The sequence below is a fragment of the Schizosaccharomyces octosporus genome (genome assembly GCF_000150505.1).
Source record: "Schizosaccharomyces octosporus yFS286 unplaced genomic scaffold supercont6.2, whole genome shotgun sequence".
In the NCBI taxonomy this organism is placed as follows: Eukaryota; Fungi; Ascomycota; class Schizosaccharomycetes; order Schizosaccharomycetales; family Schizosaccharomycetaceae; genus Schizosaccharomyces; species Schizosaccharomyces octosporus.
In genome coordinates this window covers 2,341,894-2,357,587 of record NW_013185620.1, presented here as the reverse complement: position 1 = coordinate 2,357,587, position 15,694 = coordinate 2,341,894, and the positions used below count along the sequence as shown (strand labels likewise).

The following is a 15,694-nucleotide window of genomic DNA, read 5'->3' as shown; positions in this document are numbered from 1 at the left end:
TTTTTTTTTCTCGTACAAGCATGAAGAACTTAAGAAAAACGGGAATATTGTTATTGTACTGACATGTATTCTGAAACAAAGATAATTATTATAAAAGAATTGTCGTGATAGAAATAAAATAGAAACTCTTGTGGGATTTAATACAAACGTTCAAAACGCTTATTGTAGTAGCAAGGTAATGAGCATGGTAAAACACCTACTCCTAAAGCTTCAGTAGAAGTATTGAAAAAACGAGATGATAGTTCATCAACAGTTGCCAATGTCCGTAAACTTGGCTTCATTTGATTTTTTATTAATTGAAATGGTTCATCTGGCGAGACGTTTGTCTGAACAACAAGAAACGGCGGTTTCAAATGATGAGCGAATGGAAAAGGGCCATAATTTTCTCGAAAACATTGGTTTTCAAGTAGGTAGAAAACTTTCTGAAAGGTAAATTTGGACTGCAGTTATTAGAATTGAAAGGAAGAGGGTTGAATGTGATCGGTACATCGGTCAGGCTTCACTCCTTTTAATGGAGATTGGACACTCTAATAAAACAAATTTCTTATTTATTCTTCATAAGTGCTAACTAGTTTGGGATTGTTTTGGGTTTGCCCTCTTCAGCAGCAATAGAGGCAGTGCTTTCTTGCTGCTAATTAAACGAGGACAGACTCTAACATCCTATATTTTAGGCTATTATTGACTAGGAATAGGATTACCGAGAGCATAGACGTTATGCGATTCCTATGTCGAGAATTATGGCCCATTGTGTTTCGTAAACAGTTGGATAATTTAAAGACGAATCGGAAGGTATCCACTTCGTATTGTCATAATTTAAGCTATATTCTAACTGTGAATTAGGGAACTTTTGTGGTTACGGACAACTACTTTTTTTGGTTTTCCAAAATGACAGCTGCCACTGGAACAGAAATGAAAGAATATACGACTCCTGTAAGCTCTTTCAATCTAATCTTTAGTTATTGAATACAAAGAAGCTAATTATAATGTGCAGTACCTCTATTTCCCTAGCGGATTCATTCGAGGAGTTATGCATGCTTTTGGGTATCCAGTACAAGTGATTGCTCAATGTCCGAATCTCCCTATGTGCATCTTTCAAGTTCGTTTTCCCCAGCCTTCGAATATCCCAACTGGTGAAAATGCTCCGTCCAACCCGGCGTCAGAATCAGTGCAAAATATTCCCCAACAGAATACCGATCTTTCAAGAACTAGTGATCGCTCTCTATCGTCAACTACTCTGGGTGTTAGTAACACACCATCCCCATTGAATCCCACAAATTCATCTCATCCTGAAAATAGCTGAATATGGTTAACAGTCTTTATGAGCGGAAATTACTCTGTGTAGCATTTCATTTTAATCCATACGTTACCTACTACTAAGATCTTTTCCTTCTAGTCTGATTGATTGCAATACTAACGATTATCATGAGATATATTCTTTTTATTCAGTTGCTTCGCGATTTATGAAAATGACATTTTTATTCATTAGCATCCAAAACTTTGTCTACTTCCTGGTTGATTCAAGACTGACTAGTTAGCTCAACAAATGAAACAATCGTCAACAAACACCATGTCTAACAAAAAAATCATGAAATGTCGGTAAGAGATGAAACCCTTTACTATATTGTTTTATGGACAATATTACACCGCTCGAATTCATGTCGTTTTCATAGTTAACAACTTACCTCTTAATGATGTGAAAGTTGCAGTCCAAGAATCTTTCCACACAATTCTGCAAGCATTGCTCTTCGCTCTTGTCAAACTTATTTCCGATAGTGCCGACACATTTAGGCCAGCAAGTAGCAGTGAACTGATGAATTGCTAACATTATTAGTTACCGATCGAGAAACTTTTATAGTCCATGTTTCTTACCTTGCTGCAACTTCACCTTTTGCTGTTCAGTTTCAATAAATTTGGAGAGTTCAAGCTGTTGAGTTTCGCTCAAATCAGCAATAGGATTTTTAGATGGATCGGCCATTATTAAATTTACCAAAATTAAAAAATAAAAAAATTCTGGAGGATGATGGGTCTTCTCAGGTTCTTCATTGGTCTCATTGTGCTAATGGGTATGTTACTTAGAGACAACAGGTTACAATCTGTCAAAAATACTGAAAAACAGAAGTCCAAATCCTCCTTGAGAGAAACGCTGTTAGAAACAGTAATAAATAAAATAAAATGAAAAGAGAAATCGATACTTGATATTCTTCCCAAGAAGTTAAACTTGGAAATGTGTTGTTTGAATTTTGGCAATATAAACAATAGAGTGAGGGTAATGTACAACCGGTTAAATGTATAAATACAAAAAAATATTAAGTAAAAGATCTTGGGAGTTTATTAGTCAAAATTTTAAAAGGAGCTTTCTCATAGCCTTGCTCAAAGGGTCTTTTAGCCTACCAACCATAGCGGAGATTATCTAACTATTTAAGCCCTATCCGAATCGTTTTTGAGCTATAAACTAAGATACCAACGCAGTTCAATCTAACTCCCATTGGCGTACTTTGTTTGATACAAAACCGAATAATGATCTAAAATTATAACACTTCGGATAACCGATTTGATTAGGAGATTTTCAACTTGTATATGTACAATGTATGAATTGATAGGACAAGCTACGGTTTTGTCGATGTGTATAGCTTCGTATAGTATTGAAAGTTCAACTTCGCGAAACACCTAAACATGATCTACTTGTCTTAACTTACATATAACATCTGTATAAATATCGGATAGAAAAGATCATTTGGAAGTATTTACCACAAGAAGTGAAGCTTTCATGAATGTCAAATGAAAGCTCTACCTGAAATAGGAAACTATACTCAAGTGCAAGCAATGAATTTGATCACACCAAAACAATCTTTGAGTACAGTGAGAAGATGAGTATACCAATTCTATCTGAATAAGATGCTTTTACATCTTATTCCTAATCAACAGAGAGTATTTTGTACTTTGCTTCACAACTTACGCAAGATTTGAAGCGCAATAACTTCGGTATCGAAAATGTAAAGAAAGAATGACCTAAAAAAGCCAGTTTAATCAGTTTGGACCATGTGCAGTAACAATTACAATTCGAATTGCGCGTTGATCATACCTGCATTACCATAAACACATATGGAATAGCCGGAAATATGCTGCTACAGGTGTCAACAAAGACAGCTTTATCAGCAGACTAGGAAGAATAAGCAATGAAAACAATCAATATTCTTAAACAGAAGGATTTTGATCGATTGATGCTTAAACGATATGCCTTAGGGTCATATGAAAGAGGAGACAAAAGTAAAAGAACGATAGCATAACCAGCTATTAATTAAAAATCATTGGGATATTGGTTCATAAATTATAAATTTGGTTTATCTGATAAAGAATTCCAAATATAAAAGTGAGCTTTTCGTAAGTAAGCCTTTGGCAATTTTGAGTAGTTTTCTAGAGTTCTCCGACTCTCCAGCGATGCCAGATTACCACGTTTTTTCATTAAAAAGCATTTTTATTCAATTTGACCCTCCAATCTCTCGTCCACTCAATCGTATATATTTTATCCAAGGACAGATGACTCAGAACAATGGCAGTGGGCAAAAATATTGAAAGAAACATTTGGCAGTAAGCAATTAAAAAATGCAATTCACTGATCAGGATTTCAGATATTGTTACTTGCCCGGTAACCGAATCATCCTAATGAGATGATCGAAAACATTTCCTATATAGATTCATCATACAGAAAATCCAACGTAACAAACCTCACTGCTTTGTTTACTCGTATAGCTAATATCTATTAAATTGTATCTTTAATCGTAATTTAAATTAACATCTTTGACATGGTTACCATAAAGCATGCCTCATATGCAGAGATCGGCGACTGAGAAAGTGATGAGCAACCATTGTTTAGTGAGAGATCATCTTCATATGTAGGGTACAGTACTCTGCAGATTATAGGGGTTCCTTTTAAGCTAACAATACTAGCAGAGTCTGAAGCAAAAACTTGGTGAGCCCGTACAATATCGTCCAAGAAACCTGGTATAAGAGTTTAGGGGAAAATACACTCCAAATAAACAAATGATATCGAAAGAAATAACAAGAAAGAGATAAAATAAATAAAGCAAAGCTTGAAAAGAAAAAACTTGGGCGAACCCATTTTTTTATGGAATCCTTAGGTTGGTGAAAGCTCCACCATAATGGTCCTGAAAAGGTAGAACAAAACAGTAAAATTCCTACAGAATAAATACTGTAAGATCTTATCCCTGTATACGCTTGTGATAAATCAATTGATGCCAGAGAATTTGAATTACCCTGAGAGAAAAAAGCCACTGGCTCCATAAGAAAGTATAATAAATAAGCGTAGTTACCTTCTTTTGGGAATGTTCTTTGTAATACGTCGTAAATTATGTAAAGGCCCATGTTCTCTATCCTTGTCAAAAGCAAAAGAAACAGTGACAACTGGCAGCGAATATTCTTGAAATGCGGTGACGCTAATGCACCAGCAATTAAAGTGCACCAAACTACTTGTACAATCGATATTCGATCAATTGAATTTGTTGAGTATACTAAAGGAATTTGAATGGAACCATCTGACAAAATTTTGTATGTTGCAATCAAAAATGAAGAAAGAAATGAGAACGGAGAAGGTGAACGGAAAGAGGGTATAAAGCTGGAACCAATACATAGTACAGCTTTAAGAAAAGGATTTGGAGATATAAAATCATCGACCAAATCACGAAGACCGGCATGCTTTTGACCTGTTTGATTCCATCTAATGATAATGCCGAGCAAGCACAATTGGTAACCAGTAGTTAATAGTGAGGCCTCATTAAGTACTTGGAAAAATATTAAAGAAAGACATGAAAAATACCAGAGGACGTGTTCTTCTTCAATGAAGCTGCTTGAAAACATGTAAACGATTGTCAAAACGACGAAAGGAGTAAAGTGCAATATGTCAATAACAGAGTACTCCATAACGGTAAAAAAGAAATTAAATATTGTGCATAATCCTAATATCGTAATTCCAAAAGCCATTTTCCTTAACGAGTAATCAGACGATTTGACAACGAGTTCTTGCTGAATTCGTTGCAAAGCTTCCATTATTTCATTATTAGTTAATTTTTTGTATTCAATTACAGCTTCGAGAGTTTTTTCAGGAGAGTGCTTGAGTGATAGCAATTGGTATAGGTTGCTCAATAAAGCATTCTTTGCTTCATCATTTGACTCCCAAAGCTGAATAGCAGGAGAGACAATACGTCCAACACTACTTTTCGGTATTGGAATACCTGAAAGTAAGCATAATGTAGGAACGATATCAACTTGCTCAACCATAGGCATGAGTTGGTATGGATTTTCCGGAGACGGTTCGTGAACGTACTTCTTTTTAGAGACGTTTAAAGAGGGGAATAACATAGAAAGGGCTGCAGTTGTTTCACCTACTGAAGAGCCTCCATGATTTCCTAACTCATTCATGCCATGATCACCGACCAAAAAAATCATAGAATGACTGTTGGTAAGCTTATCGTATTTCTCTAGGTAATGGTATAGAGAAGCAACAATATCATCCATCTCCTTTAGCTTGGTAATCATTAAGGGACTAGATGGGCCCTGGAAATGACCAATATGATCTACACCAAGATAGTGAAGAATTAATGTGTCCCACGAAAGTGTATCAAATGAAGAAGGAAGCAAATGGTCGAAATGTCTAGTAACATTATTATCAACCTCTGTATAATCAGCAACATAAAAGCTAGTAGTTCCTTCATAGTCAGTAAAAGCTTTCGGAAAAAGCTTAAGCCATGTATCGTCTCCATAGAATGCAATCTTTTTGTCGTGAGTTTTCAGTTGGTGCAGCCAGCTATCTTGGCCGGTTAGACTTGAGGTGGCTTCGGATTCCGCTATATTAAGCAAAACATCCAAAAACCCTGGAACAGTTCCTGTCGTAAGTGCCTTCAATCTAGGCATCGTTACTGTAGGGGATCTAGCGTACGATGAAAAGCCTAACCCATGGGTGGTATTAAAGATAATGGATTGCAGAAACGGCATGTGAGAAGATCCAGAAAAGGGAAAATCGGAGCGGAATGCATCAACAACTATAAAAACAACACGATCGATCACAGCAGCAGGTGTGTACGGGTTGCCTTCAGCAATTCCTGTTGAATCATTTTTGTGAGGGAAAAACCCAATTAGGAATATGATGATACCGAGCAATTGTAAAACAAAATTGACGAGATATAGAATTTTCATTTTAAATGAGTCCAAAAAGCGCTTAAATGAAAATAAAAGTTATAGTTATAGGAACGGTCATAGGTAGAAAAAGAACTGTTGGTCTTGTTTACACTATTCACATCTGGGTAAATTCTTGATTCATCCAGTCAAAAAAAGTGAAACTTTTTTTTTATTGAATTTTACTATCGAAGATCGCAAGCAAATTTAAGAACAGCAATTATAACTTCCGCTTCCTACTGTGCTGTAGACAGACTTGCTAGTGGTAGTCTTCAAAAAAGCAATGTAAACAGAGGAACATAAAATCAAAAGCTAGGAAACTCTCGGAACGTATGTATAATTTATTTAAAAATATATATATATATATATATAGTACATTTTCCATTCCTTAAAAATTTCGTAAAACGAGTTTTTATCTGTTCATCATGTACCTACAACACTCTGGCGAAGATTTTGTCAGCCTTTAAGAGATCTGTACATAAATCTATTTAAAAAAACCAATTATAATTACTGAGTTGAATTTAAAAAGACGATAGAAAACCAGGTAGAAGAAGAATTATTCTCGTACTTTCTATATGTTTATACTATGACTTGATACCTTCGCACCAATATGTCTGTGATGAAGATAAAGGAAATGTACATTGTCGTTCACTTTTGTAAATTCTTTTTAAATTGTTGGTACTATTGTAGAAATTGAGAAGGCTTGATAATTTAAGAGATTAAAGAAATAACTTCGCATAGACCTTTTTTATTTATGTTTATTTTCATCACCTTACAAAACACATTACCTGGTAAGAAGCAAAATATTTTATTGATACAATTTTAATTTATATTTTTTTTTTCGAAAGTTTATTTATTTATTTTACATTTTTTTGTTTACATTTTTTATTACGAAGTGTTTTGGGGTGTGACATTTCTTGTGTTGCCAAAAAAGCAGTCACACCAGTGCTTCTTGTCAGGACAGAAGGAGCATAGTTCTTTCTAACACCAAAACGCAATGGCAGTTGGTAAAAATAAAAGACTTTCGAAAGGAAAGAAGGGAATTAAAAAGCGTGCCGTTGATCCTTTTGCCCGTAAGGATTGGTACGAAATCAAGGCTCCTGCCTTCTTCGAAGTCAAGAACGTCGGTAAGACCCTTGTCAACCGTACTGCCGGTTTGAAGAATGCCAACGATGCCTTAAAGGGACGTTGTATGGAGGTCTCCCTTGCTGACCTTCAAAAGGATGAGGAACACTCTTTCCGTAAGGTTAGACTTCGCGTTGAAGATGTGCAAGGCAAGAACTGCCTTACCAGCTTCAACGGTCTCAGCTTGACTTCCGACAAGTTGCGCTCTCTTGTCCGTAAGTGGCAAACCACTATTGAAGCCGACCAAACTGTTAAGACTACTGATGGCTACCTTTGCCGTGTCTTCGTTATCGGTTTCACTAGCCGCCGCGCCAACCAAGTCAAGAAGGCTACTTATGCTCAATCCTCTCAAATCCGTGCTATCCGTCAAAAGATGTTCCAGGTCATCCAAAACCAAACTGCTTCTTGCTCTTTGAAGGAGCTTGTTCAAAAGTTGATGCCTGAAGTCATTGGCCGTGCCATCGAGAAGGCTACTCACGGAATCTACCCCTTGCAAAACGTCCTCGTCCGCAAGGTCAAGATCTTGAAGTCTCCCAGACACGATGCTCAAAGACTACTTGAACAACACGGTGAGTCTCAAGACGTTGGTACCAAGGTCGTCAGTGATGTTGCTCCTTTGGAGTCTGTTTAAAGTTCTTAATAAAAAAGTGTGATCTTTTGGTTGTATACGTGCTTGTCGTGTAACCCGCGTAAGGGTGTAGTGAGCTATAATGATTTTAGCGTAAAAACAAGAAAGCTTTATTAGGTTTTATTTGATTTAACTAAACATCATAGCAAGTAGTCTTGATCGTTGGCTTTTGTAATAGCAACGTTATATAGGTGAGTAATTTTCTTAGTCAAGCGCTTCCAGGTAATCAACTTTTTGGCGGATATTTAAAATAGTTGATATCCAATTCCAAGATTTTAATAAATTGTAACCAGGCTAAAAGTAGATGAATTCCTTCATGTGGATCGGTTTTAAGACCGTCCTGATTTGATTGAAAATTTGAAATCAATGCAACAAAAGATTCACTGTTTAATATTAGCCAATTCGTAAAATCTTGACTTATTTAGTGAGTCTTTGTTAGAGTATCCAATATGGGGGAAGCAAACAGAAGTTGCCTTTTAACAAACATAGCACCGCTGGACTAATTAATCGGTCTTGTTTAGGTAGTCAATCAAATCTATTAATTATATTCATTGGAAGTCGATGTGCTAAAAAATTTACACACTCTCGTTGCTTCTCATTTTTCTAATGATTCATATACTGCACGACCATAATAACCTATACAACAATCGGTGCGATCGTTTCTGCTTTTAATTGCTATTCAATTTCTTTTTTTTTTTACCTTTGGTTGTTTATAATAAATTCTTGTTTTCATTGAATAGCAACTAAATTTATATTGATTCTTGCTGGGTTTTCTTTGTTTTAAAGCGGTGAAAACTATGAAACGAAGTCCCGGCGGAAATAATGGCCTAATAAGTGAAACAAAAGATGAACAAGAATCTCCCCCTCGTTTCTTCTTTGAAGAAGAAGGAGAACCTCCAGCTTCTTTCGTAGGAACAATGGGTAATCCTGAGGATACGCAGGAATCGGTTAATAAAGACGATGTGGAAGTAAAATCTCCTAATCCCTTTGAGTCAAGTATATGGTCAATATTGGGTGAAGAAGTTGTATCTAAAAGTACAATGAAAGATCTTTACGAAGCCTCTAATGGAGATGTAGAAACCGCTATAAACGTTTTCTACGATAATTCCTTAAATGGAACTTTAACTGAAAATGTTGGAACATCTCCTGCGTTGCAAAGTTCTGAACAGAATGAGTCCGCTAGGAGACTAAAAGAGAACGAGACTCCGACGTCTGAGATGGATGACTTTCCTATTTTAACTACGCAGTCTAAACATAATAATACTTCACGACCCTCACCTAGGAATGCTTCTCTTACATCCTTTTCATTTTTAACTAAATCTAATCGAGTTCGCAAATACATTGGCTGCTTTGGTGTCGAAGCGTATTCAGTTGTATCCGGATCTAATATTTTACAAGCTGGTGAACGTGTGTATCTTGAACGGCAAAAAGCTCCTACGAAAACTCAATATCGGAGTTCGAGAAAGCGTTCAAAGACTAACAATTCATCAGGTTCAACATATACCAACTCTATACGATTCTTTAATGCTGATCACAAAGAGATTGGAAAGCTTCCTTCAGAGAATGCTCAGGTGTTATGTACTTTGATGTCTCAAAAGCTGTGGTCTTTCGAAGCGAGTTGTATTTATGCTGATGATTTCCTACATTTAGGAAGCAATGTTACACTTCAGATTTATTGTTTTCTTGATATTTCTCACACATCGTTAAACCAATCTCCGTTTTCGGCGAAAACTGGTTTCATTGAAGATGACCCAGCTGCTTTTATAGATACCCAAAACAAAAGAGACCATTTACTTCGTTTACTTAGTTGGATAGCATTAGAGCCTTATACTGAGAATTCTGCTGCAGGATCAAACGTGAAAATAAACGATCTTTTGTTATCCTCATCATCCTTAGCAAATACGGCGGTTTCTGAAAACTCCACTTCTGATGTTGCTGAAGATGATGATATTGTTAGTGAACAGTTAAGTACCCTATACGATCGGACTCGCTTAAACGAAGCAAATCTCCCTTCTCATCCTATTCCTGAAGGATTCAATCTAGATTTACGAGAATACCAAAAACAGGCACTTTATTGGATGTGTCAAAGAGAAAAGGGTGATGCTGAATCAGAAACATCTTCAAACCTGCATCCACTATGGAGTCAATTTTTGTTTCCTACGGACCCTGGGTTGTCTCCCGAAGATTATAATTTTACTAGGGACGAACAACCCCATCGTTTTTTCGTAAATCTCTATACTGGTGATATTACGTTAGTTTTTCCTTCAATGACCCCTTATCATCGTGGTGGAATTTTAGCTGACGAAATGGGTCTGGGAAAAACTATTGAAATGCTTGCCTTAGTTCATGCTAGGAGAAGTTCCGATATTGTTGAGAAACCAGTAGAAAATTATCCTTTCTCTAATAATCTTCCTAAAGCAGCGAAGACGACTCTGGTAGTGGCACCCATGTCTTTGTTGGATCAGTGGCAATCCGAGGCAGTGAAAGTTTCTGGTGCTAACTCATTCAAAATATTGGTATATTATGGTTCAGATACTTCCATAAATTTGCAAAGTCTTGCTGCTACCAAAAGCGCTCCCGATTTGGTTATTACTAGCTATGGCGTTTTACTTTCAGAGTCTTCCAACACGTCTGATACGTGTGGGTTGTTTTCTGTTCACTGGCACCGGGTAATTCTGGACGAAGGTCATTCAATTAAAAATCCGAGCAGTAAAACTGCCAAAGCATGTTATGCAATATCAGCTCAGAATCGATGGGTAATTACGGGAACGCCAATCGTTAACAAATTGGATGATCTGTACAGTATAATCAAATTTTTACAGATAGAACCATGGTGCAATTATAATTATTGGCGTACATTCGTTAGTGTACCATATGAGGCAAAGGACATACTAAAAGCCTTGAATGTGGTGCAATCTATCCTTGAACCACTCGTTTTACGAAGAACAAAAGAAACGAAAGACATCAGTGGAAATCCTATAGTTTCCTTGCCCGATCGCACAATTGATACCATATATTTGGATTTCTCAGAAGCAGAACGGCGAATATATGATTCCTTATATGTGAAAGCGAAAAGCAGGGTTCATGAAAGTATTGCTACAGGGACGTTGTTTAAGAATTATACCGCGATTTTAGGTTTACTATTGCGACTTCGACAAGCTTGTTGTCATCCTTTACTTTTGCCCAAAGCGGTTGAAAAAAAAGACAACGAAGTAGAACAAGATATTAACTCAAATGAATTGCATGAATTAGTTTGGATGTTTGCATCGAAGAAAACATCGGTCCCGGATTATATTAGAGAAATACCTGACATGGATAGTTTAAATACTCTCGCTCCAGAATGCCCAATTTGTTGTTCTGAACCCATTCAAAACCCTGTGGTATTAAAATGCAAACATGTCTGTTGTCGGGGTTGCTTAAAGGATCACATAGAATACCAGAAAAAGAGGGATATATCTCCTCCACTTTGTCATACTTGCCGTCAGCCTTTTGAAGCAGACGATGTGTATGAGCCACGAGAAATCTCATCTACAGGTCTTACGCTGAAGGATAAAAGTTTACAGTGGAATCATTGGAACCGATATCAGTCCATCAAAGTATTAGTACTTTTGGAGTACATTCAAAAAGTACTGAACAATCCTTCCTCCGATAAGATTGTCATTTTTTCGCAGTTTACTGGGTTTTTGGATTACATAGGGGAAATTTTCAATACACTGCGAATAAAACACTCTCGATTCGACGGCAGAATGTCTCAGGAACAAAGGTCTATGTCATTAGAACAATTTCGTAATGATCCAGAAATCAATGTTCTCAACATATCGCTCAAAGCTGGTGGGCTTGGTTTGAACTTGACTTGTGCAAACCATGTATTGATGATGGATCCTTGGTGGAGCTGGTCAGTGGAATCTCAGGCCATTGACCGTGTTTATCGTTTGGGACAAGAAAAGCAGGTTGTTGTAACTCGTTTTATCGTTCGAGACAGCGTGGAGGAAAGAATGTTGAAGGTTCAAGAACGCAAAAAATTTATTGCGGGAACGCTTGGGATGTCCAAGGAAGAACAACAAGTTCAATCTTTGGAAGACATACAGACTTTGTTTGCGTAAGCAAAGGCTTGAAGGTTGTATATTATTTATTCGTACTATATAAAAAGTTTTTGGGAAATCAAGGTTTACCACAAGATGGAACTTTGGTAGAAGATACAGGCTTTCTTTATACTATTTATGTATTTATAGACCTGTGATAAGTCAATGTTTAGCAAAATGGGTATAGAGGACAGTAATATAATGGCTTTATTAAACGAAAAAGCATGGTAAGAGTGTTTAGTTTATTCATAAACAGACAAGTTCATTTCAGGATCATCTTTGTATGTTGGGATATGATTTTTTAAATGTTTTTCTTTGTAGCCATATCCTGAATTGTTATAACTGCTGAAGCAATAGGCAAGGATTTGAAAAAATAGAGTACCGACGATACATTTTAGGACCTCACGTGAAGTATTATAGAATGGGGCATAATGAACATAAATAACGATACTCACAAATATAGAAAGAAAAACGAGAGAAACGAATCTTTTAGCTTTTGTATATTGATCACCGTGAGAGTAAGCATGTTTACAATGCATTCGGTAAACCACAGCCATTCGGATAGTCAGAAGGAAAGGTATATAATATAAGTTAAACAATTTCCAAGCAAATTGTAATACTGATGCGATAGCAGAATCTTTGAAGTCAAGAACAGGAAACATCAAAGGAGCAAAGAAGATAAACAATGATTGTATCCAGTTTAAAAAAAGGATCAAGAAAACCAATTTTTTTGAGCTAGGTCGGAGATAGCCCATTCCTAACGTTAAAGCCAAGACAAGCGAATTAAACAACGGACGTTCAAATGCATCCCCAAAAAGGGAAGAAAAAATTGGGAGGAGAACAGAAATATCACGGTTGGAAAGGATCTCATCCGAGTAAAATGTCCGTTTTATAGGATGATTGACGAGAAACGCAGAATACCAAACAAGTAGAAGGAATTGAGTAAACGAAAGACTTTTAGGTCTCCAAAGACATCGAAGAAGCCAATACAACCCAATGAGGCTAGTAACAACTGATAAACCAACAAAAACAGTATGTTCGGATTTGGTGAATAGTTCATCATAAGAATTATAATCAAAACGAATTATCGGCAACGGGTTGCAATCAGTTGGCTCAATTTGTTGATAGCCAAAAAAAAAGACTGTGCAGGGCTTTGTGATGTTTCTCTTGAAATGGTTTGGACCTACTATGGCTTTGAGATCATAATTATTGATGAAACCGTGATCCAAAAATCCCTGGGTTACTGAATTTTTAAGGGTATTATAATCGTCGTTTCCATCGATACTATGTTTTAAACCCTGAAATAAATCTTGAAGCTTAAGGATACTGTAGTGAACGGTTCCGTTGGAGTTTGATTTTTGGATAATATCTGCGTAAGCTGGTTCATGGTCAGGATCGTTGTTAGGTATGATATACTCTAAAGAAAAGAACGCCTGATGAGTCTTATTGACCGGTAAGAAAACCATCTTGTCTTCGAATCGTACAGGAGATTGGTTGGAATTAGAAGGACATTTTGACTTGTCATCGATGAAAGCATTTAAATTCTGATCTGGTACAGAGGCAACGCATGCTCCTGCAAATAGCAGGATACTCAAACCGCAAGACAGCAGCATGATGGAATGATGCTGAGGACGTTGAGCGACAGAAAAGAAAGACAAACCGAAAAAAAGAAAAAGAAAAGTAGGAGTAGAATTACTTTTCCATGAAAAATCCTTTGTATTACTACGCGTCTGGTCTATTCAAGTATAGCAGCTTAAGCTTTTAATAGATTTATAGATATATAGATATATATATCTATATATGTATCCACCTACATGGTGACGAAAGTAAGGTGCAGAGAAGCGAAATCGGAGAGGATTTGAGAGAACAAACCGAAAATGACGTGGTACATGGTTTATTTACATTGGAAATTTTTATAAACAAAAATAAAAAATTACATGTTTATATTCATTTCCATGCATCACCATCATTCTTCTTGTTTGTTATAATTATCATTCTTATTTTTATTATAACAAGGATGTTGACAAGACAAAGTGAAACAAATGGAGGATATAGATGAGTTTCATTTCTATAAAAAAGCTTTTTAACGATAGAATCAGAGAGATCAAAAAAAAAAGGGAAATAGAAAAGATTCTTTGACAGTAAGGATCATGGTACCAAAAAAGAAAAAGTAGTAAAAGAAAGACGATATAAAGAGAGTAAAGAGAGAAAGGGTTTGTAAAACGAGTGTAAGGAGTGTATTAAAGAAAATTTGCGGCTGGTTTCTATGATGAGATTAATTTTTGTTTTTGTTTTCTTTTTCTTTCTTTCTTTTTTTTTGCTTGTTCAACTTTTCAACAACCACTTGCACGATCACTGACACAAACCTTGATTTCATAACTGTAATCATATACAGTACCGCTACCCACGGAACCATCATTGTTTCTGTCGAAACAATTCCAAAAGATCATCCAACCGTCATTCTTGGGACCCCATCCAGGAATCTGGAGATTAGCACCAGTTCCACTTTTAGCAGTCAAAAAGCAACTACCATAAGCATTCATGGTAGAGTCATGACTTGGGAGTATAATGGTGCCGGAAGTAGCACCAGAAATGGCTTGACCACAATCTCTACGGACAGCGGCATGGCTACCGTAACAACCACCAACGTTGCGAACGCTTCCCCAAGGGTCATTAAAACGCTTGGTCTTGTGAGTGGAGGAGTTGAGTCGGTCGATAGAGGCATCTAAAGTATCACGAAAACGTTGATGGTGAGTAGGGTTCGGTTCGGCCATCAGAGTCTCGATACGATTATGTTTTTGATCAATCAACTTTTTCAAGCATTGTAAAGATTCAATTTGTTCTTCATCGGTTTCCCGACCGATCATATCGATAATGGAGTTGTAGTTCAAATTAGCAACTCCTCCATCTGGGCTAACCATATTGGCAGCGGCCACGGCATCTAAATACTTGCCTTCTTGAATCGCTTTTTGAACATAGCCCCAATCACGAGAAAAGACACCCTCTAGTCCGTATTGAATGTCATAGACGACATTGTTCACTGGTAGTCCATATGGTGTACAATCACCAAAGGTCATATTCATGACCATGGGCGCTTGTCTACTAATATTTGTATTGGCATTCGTATAAGTTAAGGTTTGAGCATGAGCTACGGAAGAGACACCTAAAAAAGCGGTGGCTAAAGATATCAGCCAAGAAGATGCTATCATTTTGTCAACAAGATTCAATGTCGAAATCAACAAGGTCTACGACAGGACGACAGCACTTAATTAAAGGAGGGGAAGGCCTGATTATATGCAAACCTTAGTTTGAACAGGTTTGGCACTCTTTGCTCCAAACCCTCTTCTTATATAAGGTTTCTATGGCTCTCCAATTTGATGCCCATGTGATTATCTCAATATACTATCAAACATAAGGCAACCGATAGGCAATCCGACAATGATAAGAATTAGGATACGGAAACCAAATAGGACAAATCATGATTTCCCCGCTTTCGGATATTAATTTTTTATTTATCCTCGAACCAAAAAAAGAGGAGATCTCCCTCTACCCCAACAAAACCCGTTCGTAGTTTGAATGAACGAACCTTTTTTTTAATGTCTCGCCATGGCCGTTTTGCTATTGGATTTATGAGTCAGATGACTGGAACGAAAGGTTACGCCGAACATCC

The 15,694-nt window shown here is 36.8% G+C and overlaps 7 protein-coding genes across 7 annotated transcripts; 3 read left to right on the top strand and 4 right to left on the bottom strand.

The window, feature by feature from the left end:
* Positions 1-29: 29 nt before the first annotated feature.
* Positions 30-2,360, bottom strand: SOCG_00487 (TIM22 inner membrane protein import complex subunit Tim8). The gene is made up of 3 exons (XM_013162907.1): positions 1,870-2,360; positions 1,683-1,818; positions 30-1,523 (listed from the first exon to the last, which is right to left on the bottom strand). Exons 1-3 carry the CDS (start codon positions 1,973-1,975, stop codon positions 1,502-1,504), a joined length of 264 nt encoding a protein of 87 aa, XP_013018361.1. The 5' UTR covers positions 1,976-2,360; the 3' UTR covers positions 30-1,501.
* On the top strand, positions 109-3,321 carry SOCG_00488 (TRAPP complex subunit Trs33). Its single transcript, XM_013162908.1, has 4 exons — positions 109-429; positions 672-789; positions 841-930; positions 992-3,321. Exons 1-4 carry the CDS (start codon positions 236-238, stop codon positions 1,298-1,300), a joined length of 711 nt encoding a protein of 236 aa, XP_013018362.1. The 5' UTR covers positions 109-235; the 3' UTR covers positions 1,301-3,321.
* SOCG_00486 (GPI anchor biosynthesis protein Gpi7) lies at positions 2,294-6,650 on the bottom strand. Its single transcript, XM_013162906.1, has one exon. The coding sequence runs from the start codon at positions 6,208-6,210 to the stop codon at positions 3,931-3,933; it is 2,280 nt and encodes a 759-aa protein (XP_013018360.1). The 5' UTR covers positions 6,211-6,650; the 3' UTR covers positions 2,294-3,930.
* A 480-nt stretch (positions 6,651-7,130) lies between these two features.
* Positions 7,131-8,054, top strand: SOCG_00485 (40S ribosomal protein S3a). The gene has a single exon (XM_013162905.1). It carries the CDS (start codon positions 7,187-7,189, stop codon positions 7,943-7,945), a length of 759 nt encoding a protein of 252 aa, XP_013018359.1. The 5' UTR covers positions 7,131-7,186; the 3' UTR covers positions 7,946-8,054.
* A 305-nt stretch (positions 8,055-8,359) lies between these two features.
* SOCG_00484 (ubiquitin-protein ligase E3) lies at positions 8,360-12,213 on the top strand. Its single transcript, XM_013162904.1, has one exon. The coding sequence runs from the start codon at positions 8,740-8,742 to the stop codon at positions 12,043-12,045; it is 3,306 nt and encodes a 1,101-aa protein (XP_013018358.1). The 5' UTR covers positions 8,360-8,739; the 3' UTR covers positions 12,046-12,213.
* On the bottom strand, positions 9,158-14,072 carry SOCG_00483 (uncharacterized protein). Its single transcript, XM_013162903.1, has one exon. It carries the CDS (start codon positions 13,635-13,637, stop codon positions 12,267-12,269), a length of 1,371 nt encoding a protein of 456 aa, XP_013018357.1. The 5' UTR covers positions 13,638-14,072; the 3' UTR covers positions 9,158-12,266.
* On the bottom strand, positions 14,009-15,359 carry SOCG_00482 (uncharacterized protein). The gene has a single exon (XM_013162902.1). The coding sequence runs from the start codon at positions 15,231-15,233 to the stop codon at positions 14,358-14,360; it is 876 nt and encodes a 291-aa protein (XP_013018356.1). The 5' UTR covers positions 15,234-15,359; the 3' UTR covers positions 14,009-14,357.
* Between the last annotated feature and the right edge of the window lie 335 nt (positions 15,360-15,694).

Excerpts from the sequence above, each read along its gene's own strand:
- SOCG_00484 (XM_013162904.1), top strand. The coding sequence starts at position 8,740 with ATGAAACGAAGTCCCGGCGGAAATAATGGCCTAATAAGTGAAACAAAA.
- SOCG_00483 (XM_013162903.1), bottom strand. The coding sequence starts at position 13,637 with ATGCTGCTGTCTTGCGGTTTGAGTATCCTGCTATTTGCAGGAGCATGC.
- SOCG_00486 (XM_013162906.1), bottom strand. The coding sequence starts at position 6,210 with ATGAAAATTCTATATCTCGTCAATTTTGTTTTACAATTGCTCGGTATC.
- SOCG_00485 (XM_013162905.1), top strand. The coding sequence starts at position 7,187 with ATGGCAGTTGGTAAAAATAAAAGACTTTCGAAAGGAAAGAAGGGAATT.
- SOCG_00482 (XM_013162902.1), bottom strand. The coding sequence starts at position 15,233 with ATGATAGCATCTTCTTGGCTGATATCTTTAGCCACCGCTTTTTTAGGT.
- SOCG_00487 (XM_013162907.1), bottom strand. The coding sequence starts at position 1,975 with ATGGCCGATCCATCTAAAAATCCTATTGCTGATTTGAGCGAAACTCAA. Across the intron at positions 1,819-1,869 it reads AAAGGTGAAGTTGCAGCAAG|CAATTCATCAGTTCACTGCT; the intron begins GTAAGAAACATG and ends TAATAATGTTAG. Across the intron at positions 1,524-1,682 it reads AACTTTCACATCATTAAGAG|TCTTGAATCAACCAGGAAGT; the intron begins GTAAGTTGTTAA and ends CTAACTAGTCAG.
- SOCG_00488 (XM_013162908.1), top strand. The coding sequence starts at position 236 with ATGATAGTTCATCAACAGTTGCCAATGTCCGTAAACTTGGCTTCATTT. Across the intron at positions 430-671 it reads GGTAGAAAACTTTCTGAAAG|GCTATTATTGACTAGGAATA; the intron begins GTAAATTTGGAC and ends CCTATATTTTAG. Across the intron at positions 790-840 it reads ATTTAAAGACGAATCGGAAG|GGAACTTTTGTGGTTACGGA; the intron begins GTATCCACTTCG and ends ACTGTGAATTAG.